Genomic DNA, 13,372 nt, shown 5'->3' on the forward strand with positions numbered 1-13,372 from the left:
CGGACGGTGTGCGGGAGGACGCTGTGCGGGCGGCGGGTGGTGGCGGGCTGCTTAAAGGCGGGGGACTGCCCTCCTCCCTGGAAGGGGCGGCTCGGCCCTGCAGCCCCGCCCCGGCCGGCGGCCTTCCCGGAAGCGGGGGCGACGAAGCGCAGGGTCCCCGCAGCGAGGCCCTTCGGGAGGGGGAGCCTGCGCAAGCGACGGGGCCCCTCCTCGCGGGAACCCAGTCAGGACCAGCTCCCCCCTCCTCGTCCCCAGCGGGTGGCCTCCCCTCCCCCGCTCTGGCATCCCAGGTCCTCGGGGCGGGCCAGGCGCAGCTCCCCGGCCCTGGGGCTCTGCTAATTCGCGCCGCCTCTAGGGACCGGCCTCCTGGAAACGTCCCGTCGCGCACAGATTGCTCCTGCCCGATGCGTTGGGAAGGTGCACTTTGGGCTCTCGCTCCTGTGAATTCCCAGGGTCCGGTCTCAGCCTTTCAGCTTCCAGTTAGGCCGGCACCCAGTGCAGGGGCCGGGTCAGCCTGGTGGCCTGCAGGTCCCCCAACCCCACTGTCGGTCACAGCACATCACCCGGTCACCAGGCGGCCCTGCAGCGCACAGGAAACCTGCCCACCAGGGCTTCAGAGGCTGAGGCAGCCCTGCCACTCGTTCTGCCGGGGAGCACCTCATAGATTTGAAAGGCCAACCTTTCAGTTAGAGCTGCGGGGTGACTGCTGTTAGGAACCCAGAGTCCTGCCTTAAGGTCTCACAGGCTGATCACCATGGTCTCTAGCCCAGTGACCAAGCCACAGGCCAGGGAGGAAGCAGACCCTCGCCCTCTCTGGAGCTGAACTTGAAGAAGGTTTCAAGTGCGCATGTGCTGCGATGAGCTATGGAATGGACATGGGGCGGGGGCTGAGGTCAGGGAGGGGTGGACACAGGTAGACAGGGAGCTCTCCACTCCCCTCAGGCCCTCCTTCCTCCAGTCCGGAGGCTCCTGGCCCCTCATGGCATCCGGAACAATCCCAGGAAACTAGGCATCCCTTCAGCGGAGCCTGCCTGCTATCTGCTCAGGGGACCCTTCACTGCTGGGAATGTGACACAGTGTATCAAACAGGCTCCCTGTGCGTGCAGTCCACCTTGTCAGTCCCAACAAGATGCAGGCGAGAGCAGAGGGTGTCTGGTGATGCCTGCATCCTCTCTGTGGACACGCAGGGACCATCACACACACCACCTGCTCAGGACATTGGTGTCTGTGGAGGCCCAGCCCGGACAGAGGGGGAACCTCTCCAGGCAGCAGAACACTGCTGTCCTGTGAAGGCCCGTCACCCCTTCGTTTACTCAGGAGGAAACAGTCTCGGGGAGGGGGCAGGAGGTGCCCAGGGCTGACTGCTGCAGACCAGGCTGGCACAGCGCTCTACGGCCTATACACAGTAAGGCCTGCTGCCCCCGAGTCTGGGCTACTCAGGGACAGGTCAGCTGTTAATGTTACTTGACTTTGTCCCTGGAGGACTTGAGGGTGATCCGGGTCCCTTCAGGAGGCCTGGAGAAACTATGCCCAGGGTGCTGCTTGGAAACAGACTTCATCTCCTGGACTTGGGCACTGTCGGGAGGGCCAGTCCCTAGAGAAGGACATCACGTTTGGAAAAGTGAGGGGTCAACAGCAGAGCTTCCTTCTTCTGTACCGGGGCGGGGGGGTGGGGGGTGTCACCTGACAACAGCTATAGCAGAACGAGGCTCAGGACACTTATTTCGCAGTGGATGGTGGGGCTGGGGCACAGACCTGTCGGCCGCTCGGGACACACTCTTTCCTGGAGACGATGCTCCCTTAGTGGCCACCTTCATAGCCAAATGGCTATTTGTGTCCACTTCTGGCCTCCACTCTGCTGTGCTGTGGAGTTTCTGCGATGCTGGAAGCTGTGACATGGGTATTTCAAATGCCAGCAGAGCTTCCTGAGAGAATAGGAGGAAAGGCCTGCCTGTCTGTGTCTGACAATAATCCTGTAAAATCCTCTGGACTACAGGGTATCCAGGAATGCTTGATTGGTTTATGGCCTGAGCTGACAGCACAGGGGGAGGCTGAGACTCAAGGCAATGGGCAGTGAGCTCCTGGTTTCAAGAAGGTCCACGGGCACCTTTGTTCCCTCTGGAAATGGGTGGGCAGTCCACCTAGAGGTGAGCGTTCTGCCCTGAGAGCCACAGTGTGACCATCAGACCTGACATGCACCCCCCCCATGAACTTAATCCTGAGATTCCCCTTGATAACAGTTCTCACACCCTCCTGTGACGTCAGTTCTCAGAACCCCAAGATACCAGTTCTCAGACCCCCTCCTATGACATCAAACCTCACACCCCCATGATGACAGTTCTCAGAAACTCCCTGTGACATCAGTTCTCAGAGCCCCAGACATCAGTCGTCCGACACGCATGGTATCAATCCTCCAACCCCGATGATATCAGTCCTCCACCCCTGCAGCCATCGGCCCCTGTCTACGTATCACCCCCACCCCTGAGGCCAGGAAGGGGCTGCCTCCAGCTGTGAGGATCCAGGTGGTCGAGTTGGTGGGAGCAGTGTCCCCTGCTGTTCCCATCCTGCAATCCAGGTGCCCTGTGGGGCTGCCCAGCCGGTGGTACCTGCTCCCCAGCCCCTCCCAGAGATCTGGGTAGCGTCCCCCAGGTGGTGTTCTGCAGCCAGAGGCCCCTCTGTGTCTTAGGACTTGCCAGAGGCCAGTCTGTGGTGGGGTCAGGGGTCCCACACTTGCAGGAGGCAGGTGGCCTCTGTGATGGGTTCAGGAGTCCCAATTCTCCTTCTGCCTGGGGCCGCGGTATCCTCCACTCCCAGCACCACACCCTCTCTCCTCGATCCTCTCAGCTGTTTTAACAAATGCTGAAAGACAATGTTTGTGCCCACAGCTCATTCGTTCATATTTCCTCCCCTTATTCTTCTCCCTCAAACATCGAAAGCTCACTAGGAATAGCAGCCGAGGACTCAAAAGACGTGGTGTGTTGGGAAAACCTGCTCTCAGGGACCTCTCCACAGTGCTAAAGAGCAACAGTGTCAGTTTAAAGACTAAAGTGCACCTGGCCCAAACTAAGGTCTTTTCAGTTACTTTCTATCCATCTGAAAGTTGGGCAATGAGTAAGATGACCAAAGAAAAACTGATGCCTTTGAGTTTGGTGTTGACAAAGAATACTGAATGTCTCATGACTGACAAGAGAACAAACAAGTCTGTTTAGGACAAGTGCGACCAGTAAGGTCTGTAGAGGCAGGGACGGTGAGACTTGGTATCACATACTTTGGCGATGTTACCCGGAAGGACCAGTCCTTGGAAAAAGACCCCATGCTTGGAAAGGTGGAAGAGGACCAGTGAAAGAGAGGACAACATTCAACAAGTGGAATCGACGCAGTGACTGTAACAGTGGTCTGGAGCGTGCTGGAGACTGTGAGATGGCACGGGACAGGACAGAGCTCAGGTCTGTGGTTCACAGGTCACTGTGCCCATAGCCAACTCAATGGCCCCTAATAACGACATACCAGGACCAAGAACGTGGTAGAAAGGAGGGGGGTGAATCTGAGCACAGAAGATGAGTGGTAGAAAAGCAATAGAAGCAGGATGAATATATAGATCCTGTCATAAAACACTGGGGGGGGGTGTGTGTGTGTGTGTGTGTGTCTGTCGATACCTTTGAGCTTCCTAGTAGCCAGGGCAAAAAGGGAAATGTGATGTCCAGGAGACAAAAACAAGCCTGTTGCTTCACAATAGGCTCATTGTCCTTAAAACCCAGAGACTTTCCAAAGAAGCTTAGAAAGAGGACAGAATGTCCTGACAACACCCTCCGTGGAAGTGGGGAGGTTGGCTCCTCCCAAACACCCTGCCTGGGAGCCAGGGCGCAGGCAGCCTGGGGGTCACATGTGAGGCTCCCTTAGTCACCAGCATGGGTTGTTGTCCCAAGCTGGGAGCAGCTGCTTCTGCAGGGGTGACTGGCCTCCCCCACCTCCCAGATACGAGCCCTGATATGACAGCTGTTGTCCCTCCCTGGTCCTCCCCCAAATCTGACATCACCGTGGGCCCAAACAAACAGACTGAGGGGCCACTGCAGTCAGCTCCCACTCTGGGACCCCACTTGTGAAGAGTGGAAGCGGGAGGTCCAGCATTCTCAAGGCCTTCTGCGAGTGGACCACCGGGCCTTCCTCCCGAGCAGCCTGAGTGGGTTTGCGTCCGTGTCTTTATGGCCAGTGTTTGGGCGCTCACCATTTGTGGCTGAGGTGAAGGACTGTGCGACCTTCCACACCTCCTGAGTGGATCCACCCCAGCCCAGGCCACTCTCAGCTCTGCAGGAGGGAGCAGGCCTTGTCCCTGCTGCCACATGCCAGGGACAGGGTGAGCCGGACCTGCCTTCTGTGTCCTTGCACTCAGGAAATGCCTGTGTGCACTGCTGCCCACTGTCCACTAACACAGCCGTCCTGCCTGCTTGAGGGCTGGGTGGGGTGCAGGCAGACTCTTGAGCAGGAAGTGGGCAGCGCTGCAGGGCCTGGGGGCATCTAGTCCATGCACTGCCCTTGCCTGCTGGCCCCTTTTCCTTCTTCTCTTGACTCCCTCCCACACTGGGAGAAGACTCATGCTTTTACAACTCATTGGGTTGTTGGGGTTTTTTTTAAGTATTTATTCTATTTTATACTGATTCATTTACAAAGTTCAAATACGTTGTTTTTCACACCAGATCCTTCCTATTTCCTTCACTTCATCCCCACCCATCAAATTGTGTGACCCTACGATTGACTCCCCGCCGCCCATCCTCACCCCTCTGCTTCCACCCTCCACCCCCTTGGATCATCAAACATGTTCTACAATAATGATTTCATAACAGTATTTGTCCTTATCGGACTGAGTTAGTTCACTCAGCATAATACTCTGTAGTCCCTCCCAAGCTAGGTAGTAATTTACAAAATCATTGCTCCTGTGTGCTGCATAAAATTCTATTGTGTGAATGTACCATAATTTCTCTGTCCATTCGATTGTGGTTGGACATCTGGCAACTAAGAGAGAAGCAAATCAAATTACAATGAGATACCATCTCACTCCAGCAGCAGTGGCAAAGTTTAACAGGACAGCAAATAATAAATGTTGGAGAGGATGTGGCGAGATAGATACACTTATACATTAATGATGGGATTGTAAAATGATACAACCACTCTGGAAGGCAGTTTGGTGCTTCCTCAAAAAGCTAAATATAGAAATTTCATATGACCCAGCTATTCCACTGCTTGGAATATACCCTGAGAAAATGAGAACTAAGGCTCAAATGGAGACTTGTACATCAATGTTCATAGCAGTGTTATTCACCATCGCAAGAACATGAAAAGAACCCAGATGTCCAACCACGATAGAATGGATTGAGAAAATAATAATAACAATTATTATTATTTATTATTGTTGTTGTTGTTGTTGTTAAGTGCCGTCGAGTCGCAGGCGACTCATAGCGACCCTATGAAGGAGAGCCCTTGACGCTTGGGTGTCTCTCATCCTCTCTCCAGGTTCATAGGGTTTCCGGAGGCAAGCTATTACAGAAGTGGATGCCACTCCTGCTTCCAAGCTTGTTTTAATCGGGGAGCTCCACCCCACTCTCTGTCCGCACTGGGTAGCCAACCATTAACTCATTTGACACATCAGTGTCACAGTGTTCAGCCTTACAGCAACCACAAGTGACCGCTGTAAAGCAACTTGTACACCAGGGCTATATGACCTAGATATTATTATTATTGTTGTTGTTGTTATTATTGACTGCTTCTTATAATAAAGAACTCCGATAGCCTCCTGGTTAAGAAGCTGCCTTGCCAACTCAAAAGTACAGGGTTCAAATCCACCCGCTGCTCTGTGGGAGAAAGATGGGCATTTTATTTCTATGTGATTTACAGCCTCTGAAAACACACTGGAGAGTCAGCTATGGGTCTGTTCTGACTCATTTCTGACTAGAGGGCAATGAGGGTTAACAGAAATTATAAAAGTTGTACGTTCTTGTTTTGGGCGTGAGAGTGCCCAGAGATGAATTTTAAATAAATCTGCTCCTAATCCTGATACCCCTTTGGCATTTGATAGACCAGTGACACAGATGTCAGTATCACAACAACCTCAAGTTATCTCAGACAGCAAACTGACAGACAAGTGCAGTACCAATTGGAACAATGTTCTCCCCAAACACAGTTAACACAGAGGCTCCAAACTAGAGACTCTTGGGTAGAACCCAACTGATTTTTAAATACAAAGGCTCACCTACCAGGTCCTGATTGATTTAAACAAGAGGCTGTCAGCTTATATTTGACTGTTAACAAAATTTTAAAAAAATCCAGATTGTTTACATCCAGCTTTCAAGTAAATGAAAAAAATGCTTACCCTCCAGAATCCAACTGCTCCAAGCTGGAAACTCACCCTCAGGCAGGACTCAACTGACTTGCTTGCTCAAAGTGAGAAGAACTTGAAGCACTTGTGGGAGAAGATCAAGGAATGTGGCCTTCAGTATGGACTGCATCTCACTGTCAGGAAAACAAAGATTCTTACCACTGGACCAACAGGCAACATCATGCTGGATGGAGAGGTGATTGAAACTGTGGACAGCTTCATCTTGCTAGGATCAACAATTAACATCCTTGGTACCAGCAGTCAGGAAACCAGGAGATGCATTGTGTGGAGGAAACCTGCAGTTAGGGGCCTCTCCAAATTATTGAGGAGTAATGATGCCAGTTTGAGGACTAAAGTGTGTCTGATTCAGGCCATGGTCTTTCCAATTACTTCCTGTGTATCTGAGAGCTGGACAGTGAATAAGGATGACAGAAGAATCTATGCCTTTGAGCTGTGGTGTTGGAGAAGAGCACTGAACATCCATGAACGGCCAAGAGAATAAACAGATACGTCTTGGAGAGGGTGCAGCTGGAGTGCTCTTTGGAGTCAAGAATAATGAGACTTTGCCTCACATACTTTGGGGCTGTTGGAGAAGGACATGATGCTGGGAAGAATGGAGGATAGGCAAAGGAGAGGAAGACCTTCAAACGAGTGGACTGACACGGTGACTGCTGCAGTGGGCTCTGTGTCAGGAAGTGTGAGGATGGCGCAGGACAGAACAGGGTTCTGATCTTTCGTTCATAGGGTCACTATGAGTCATACTTGACTTGATGGCATCTAACCAACAATCCTGACACTCAGGGTGAATCTTCCTTCCCACGTGGGCTTCTCTCCTCTGCTCCTGAGTCTTGTGTGTGCATGTGTGTATGTGAGTGAGCATGAATGTGGTTGCAAGTGAGTGTGCACGTGTGTGTGTGAATGTAGTTGAACACGTGTATACCTGTGTGCATGTGCATATGTGAGTGAGTGCACACTTGAGTGTGAATGTTTGAGGGTGCACACATGCACATGGACGCGTGAGCTGCATGTAAGCACATGAGCTGCATGTGTGGGGCTGCATGTGTACGTGTGCACATGGTGAGTGTATGTGTCCAATTGTTCACAGGGAGCTGAGCTGAGCTGCTCGTCCAAAGGTGGTGATGTCTTTCTGGCGGTGGTTTGAATCCTCCAGCTGCTGGTGGAGGACAATGGCAATCGCTTCCCACGCGATTCGCAGGCTCTGAAACCCGCTGGAGGGTCAGCTGCGTCGGTTTTTTTAGTGCATGTTAGTGTGTGGATGTGTGTGTAATGTGAATGTGTGTGCACATGGACCAAAGTGTGGGTGTACAAATACATGAGGCTGTGTGTGTGTGTGTGTGTGTGTGTGTGTGTGTGTGTGTGTGTGTGTGTGTGTGTGTGTGTGTGTGTGTGTGTGTGTGTGTGTGTGTAAAAGAGCACACGGCGCGTGGTCACGGAAGCGGTTTAGACGGTTGAGATCATGTTTGCTTCATTTTCAGGAACATGTTGTGAAAAGTTTCTCATTTTATTAAACATCTTTTTACAACATTTATTGTTTTTCTCATTATAATAATATCAAGTTTTGAGAATATAAAATACACAATGACAAGGAAGAAACATTATCTCTAATCCCGCCAGGTATAGCCGATGAGCGTTTTCATATTGTGAGTGTGTACGTGTGTGCACATGTGTCTCTCTGTGTGTACACACGTGTACGTGTACATGGTAACAGGTATCTGTGTACACATGTGTGTTCACTGGTGTGTGCGTGTACACATGTGTGTGTGTGTGTGTGTGTGTGTGTGTAAACGTGCTTCTGTGTGTTGGCCAGAATCCTGCCAGGAAACATAAAATGACAGGCCAGGTGACTCTGGAGAAAAGCCTGACAATTTCTTTTAAAAACTAGACATGCAATAGGCACAGGACCCGGCGATGTCCCCCTGGGCAGTTCTCAGGGGAAGTGACCTCTGTGCTCACACAGGGCAGTGTCCTCACCTTCCTCACAGGCAGCCTGAGTTCGAGTCCTCTCTGGTGCACTTCATGCTGGCTACTCTTGTCTGTCAACGATGTCCTGATGTCGAGGAGGCAGGATTCGGGGCGGTTCTGTGAAAGCCGGGGGCAGGACCAGCCTGATCTGGGGGCAGTCTCCTCAGGAGTAGCCTGCATGGATTATACGTGTGGACTCTCAGGCAAAGAGAGGCCCTCCCTGACCGTGGGAGTGACCCTGCAGTCTCTGGTCCTGACAACCTGACCTTGGACTCTACTGGCTGACGGTTTGATGTCAGAAGTCCTCATCAACCCCCAGACCTCCTGATGACTCAGATCCCTCAGCTTCCCCAGGTGCCTGGCTCCTGAGCCCTGATCGAGAACTGGCACTCAACACATCTACACGCAGAGAGCTGCTGTCTGGAGAGAAATCGCTCTCTCTCCACATGTATAAAATACTCACACACTGTTGTTAGGTACCATCAAGTTAACTACAGGCTGTAGCAGCCCTGTGAGTAACGGATCTGAGCCCCGCCCGGCCCTGTGCCAGCCGCATCGTCTCCGACACACATGAGCAGTCGTTACAGTCACTGTGTCAGCCCATCTGGTTGACAGCCCTCCTCTTGACCCTGCCGCCCTTCCCAGCACGTTGTCCCTCTCCAAGGGCTGACCCTTCCTGACAATGTGCCTGCAGTCAGTGAGGTGACATTTCCCTATGCTGACCTCTAAGGGGCACCCTGGGGTCACGCCCTCCAAGGCAGATGTATTGGCTCTTTTGGCAGTCAGTCCGTGGGATGATCACCAGGAAGCTCTGGTGGTCTAGTGGTAAGAAGCTGTGTTACAATCCCAAAGGCACAAGGTTCAAATCCAGCAGCTGCTCCCGGGGAGAAGGATGAACATTCTCATTCCGTGTGACTAACTGCCTCTGAAAACCCGCTGGAGGGTCCGCCGTGAGTGGGTTCCCATCCGACAGCACACAACAACAACATAGTCCTTAGAGGCAGAGGGGTTGCTACTTGGTCTCACACAGTTTGGACGTGTTGTCAGGTGGGGCAGTCAGTGGAGAGAGACATCACGCTGACTCAGCGGAGGGTGGGAGAATGAGAGGAAGACCCCCACAAGACGGACTGACGATGACCGTCACAAAGGGCCGACGTGCGTTGGAGACTGAGAGGGTGGCGGGACAGACCAAGGTCAGATCCGCTATTCCTGGGGCCGCTATGAGGCATATTCAAGTCGGTGGCACCTCAGCTACAATCCCTGAGGGTGAACCCTTGTGGGGTTTCCCTTATCTTAATGAGGATACGTGTGTGTGTGTGTGAGGAAGACCTTATGTCCATCATCTGTGAGACAAAAAACCCAAGCTGACTGGACAGACAGAGGTGAGCAGAGAAGGGGAGGCAGAAGATGCGTCCTCCAGAGACTCCACGGACCTAGGAAGTGGAACTGAAGAGGCAGGAACCCTCCCCCAGTGCTGACCATGAAAGCCCACTGTCCCTTGGAGCCATACCCCGAGATTGGATGTTCAACTCCTGAGCTGTGAACTGGCCAGGACTGGGCAGTGGGTCATTCTGTTGTTTGTAGGGTCACTAGGAGTCAGGGTGGACTCAATGAGCAACAGTAACTACAAAATGGTGAGAGAGATTTTATTTCTGTTGTCAAAGCCACCCCCTTGTGATAGTTCTGTTACAGCAGCGTAGGAGACCTCTCTCGGATGCATCACTGTCGTCATGAATGTTTAAATTTATTTCTTCCTCTCTGTGAGCCCGGGATCTGAGGAGCCTAGACAAGGCAGAGTTCAGAAGAAGGTCTGGGATGGACAGTTGGAATGCTGGAGACGCTCTGTGTCCCCCTCAGGTGCCGAGGAGCTGGCCAGCACTGGCCACACTCTACTCTCCCTCCTGGAAGCCGGCTTGGCCCACCCCTCCCTGCTGTCCACTCACCAGGCCCACTCCGAACTCACTTCCCAGCAGCATCACCCTGCAGCAGGCTCTCCTGGGGCCCAGGGCTGCCTCCACCGCTGTCCCACTCACTGTCATGGGCCGAGGAGTCCTGTCTCCCAGAACACACGTCTATGGTGAGGTGGTCTCATGAGCTGGTGACCAGACAACCATAAGGAAATTTGGAGTGACTCAGGTGAGGGGCTTCCCTGAGGTGCCTGTGACCACCGTCATCTCACAGGAGGTAAAGGGAGGGGCTGAGCTGATGGAGAACTTCAATCCCCCCAAGAAGGCATCTCCGGGAACGAAGGCATCCTTCTGCATGGGACACTCTGCTCTCAGCAGCTCCTAGACATCAGCAAACCAGGACGGGAGAGGTTCCTAGGATCATGGAGCCTACAGGTGGGCGGAGACAAGGACCTTCCTTCAGAACCAACAGCCTTCCCAGGAGCTGGCCTCTGAATGTGGACTTCGGCCTCCTGAGCTGCGGGAGAACAGAGGTCTGTGTGTTAAAGCCACCCCATTGTGGTCTCTCTGTTGCACCAGCACTAGAGAATAAGACATGTGTCTTCCCATCCTTCAGTCAAGGATGTCCCTGAGCAGGTGTCCTGTGGACCATTGTCCACCAGGGTGCCGATCTCAAGGTGAGTGACATGCGCCCTCAAACCGTCCTCACAGTGACCCACAGCCGGGCAACCATTCCCCTTGTGCAAGGAGGTGGTCAGATGGGGGAGAGGGAATAGGGGAGGGGAGGAGGGAATGAGGGAGGGAAGGACAGAGGATAGGGAAGGACCAGGGAGGGGGAGGGGGAGGGAAGCATGAGGGAGGGTTGGGGGAGGGATGGGCAGAGAAGGGTGGGAGGAAGGGGACTGGCATAAAGAGGGGGAGAGAAGGAGGGACGATAAAGAGGGGAAGAGGGGGTTTGGGGAGATGAGGGAGAGAGGCACGTAGGGGACAGAGTGGGGGAAGGAAGGAGAGAAAAGGGGAAGAAGAGGAGGAGGGGAGGGAGAGAGGAAGGAAATGAAGGGGAAGGGAAGGGAAGCAAGGAGGGGAGGTCCCCTTCTGGCCCCTGGCCCTTCTTCAATATTGGGGTGAGGTGGCTGCAGCCTGAGTCGTGGCCTGGGGCCCGGACCTGGCACGGAGACCAGGCCCTAAGTGGTAACAGCTGACAGCTTCCTGGACAGCCTGCCCCTCACAGCATCCTCCCTGCCCTAGGGACCAGGCCACACCCAGGCCCAGCCTCATGCTGGCGTCATTGTCATCATGCTTGGAAATGAAGTCACAGGGCTTCCCCACCTCCACTGATGACCCCGCTTCTGTGTCCATGGAGGTAGCCAGGGTGGTTCCCTGCAGATCCAGCTGTGGCGTCCTCTGGGTCCCCCCAATGCTGTGATGGCCGAGTCCACACTTCTGCCAGCTGGAGGCTGGACGGCCCAGTCAGACAAGACCCAGCCGAACTCGACAGTTATGATCCTTTATTACAGATGAGGAAGTCGAGGCAGCCAGCCCTGAGAGGTAACAACGGAGGACCGGTGGGACGACCACCCCCTGGGAGTCTGCCCTCCTGCTCCCTGGACCTCAGGGTGAACTGTGGAAACAGGAGGGCTGGACCGGTGCCAGCACGGGCCCGCTCAATTTAGAACACAAGCTCGTCCAGCCCGTGTGGCCAGGAGGAGGCCAGACGTGGGGATAGATGGGGACACTCTCCATGAAGCCTCCAGGATGGGCGGGGACACCTACGAAGTCTCTCGGGACAGGCAGGTGCAGGGGGCCTGCTCCCCTGAAGTCAGTGGGAGAAGGCCTGAGCAGTTCTGGGTGAGGATGCAGGGCTTCTCTCTGGGAGTAGAGCCCCCAGAGGTGGACAGCGGTGCTGGTCACAGTCTGAGGGTTGTCATATCCCCGAGATGTGCCTGTGAAAACGGGGGAGAGAGGTCTTCTTATGGGTAAAACCTGCTAAAATCGGGCCATGTGTACAGTCAATACCTGTTGGGGAGGAAAAACGAGAGGGAGGAACAGCAAGACCCTCTCCAGAGCCAGACGTGAAGCTGCCGCTCGAGTTCCAGCTCCCACGGGCTCCACGGTGTGTATTACACACACACACACACACGGACACATAAACACACACACACGCACGCACGCACACACACACACGGACACATAAACACACACATTCTTAGTGCAACAATGAATGAATGGAAATCCAAAATCTCTGTAAATGTTCATTAAAATGAATGAAATTTAATGAAAAACACACACATCCATATTCACACACACATTATTGTCAAGTCATTTGTAACTCACAGTGACTCTGTACAACAGCTGTAAACCCTGCCTTATCCTGAGCCAGTCTCATTGTCTCCAACACACCTACCCGCATTACCCCAGTTACTGGGTCAGCCCATCTCATCAAGGGTCTTCATTCTGCCACCTTTCCAAGCATAAGGTCCTTTGCCCAAAGTCTGTGAGGTGGAGCTTCAGAATCCTGACCTCCAAGGAGCAGCTTGGTTTCACCCTTTCCAGGTCAGACCTACTCTTCTCCAGCCCCACAACTCATAGGCATCAACGCTTCTTCTGTCATCCTGAGTCATTGTTCAGCTGTCTGATGTATAACAAGTAATTGCAAAGACCACAGCCTGGATTAGGCACATCTTGGTCTCTAGACTGACATTGTTGTTCCACAGTACTCTGGAGAGGTCCCTGACATCAGACTTTTCTAATGCAATTTGTCTTTTGATTTTCTGACTGCTGGTGCCAAAAGTGTTGATTGTGGATCCAAGCAAACTGTAACTGTAAACAACCTCAATCTCTTCTCCATCCATCATGGTGCTGCCAGTTGGCACAGTGGTGAGAATCTTTGTCTTCTTGATGTTGAGCCTCAATCCATATTGGAGGCTGCAGTCCTTGACATTAGGCAGCAGATGCTTCAGGTCCTCCTCAGTTTCAGCAAGCAGGGTGTGTCATCCGCATAACACAGATTGTTGATGAGTCTTCCTCCCCAAAATACCAATAAACTCAAACACACTGCTGTTGATTCAGAACTGACCCATACCTGACCCTCTAGTGGGGAGATAGAGAGGAA

General features: G+C 53.1%; 1 protein-coding gene across 1 annotated transcript in view; it reads right to left on the reverse strand.

The window, feature by feature from the left end:
* The window catches only part of HTRA3 (HtrA serine peptidase 3), a 73,171-nt gene that overhangs the window by 46,450 nt on the left and 13,349 nt on the right, over positions 1-13,372 (reverse strand). The window contains exon 4 of the mRNA XM_006893667.1: positions 6-170. Within this exon, the coding sequence (XP_006893729.1) occupies positions 6-170 (165 nt within the window). The remainder of the gene's footprint in view (positions 1-5; positions 171-13,372) is intronic.

This window comes from Elephantulus edwardii, unplaced genomic scaffold (assembly GCF_000299155.1).
Source record: "Elephantulus edwardii isolate Elephantulus edwardi_28Jun2011 unplaced genomic scaffold, EleEdw1.0 scaffold00129, whole genome shotgun sequence".
Classification (NCBI taxonomy): Eukaryota; Metazoa; Chordata; class Mammalia; order Macroscelidea; family Macroscelididae; genus Elephantulus; species Elephantulus edwardii.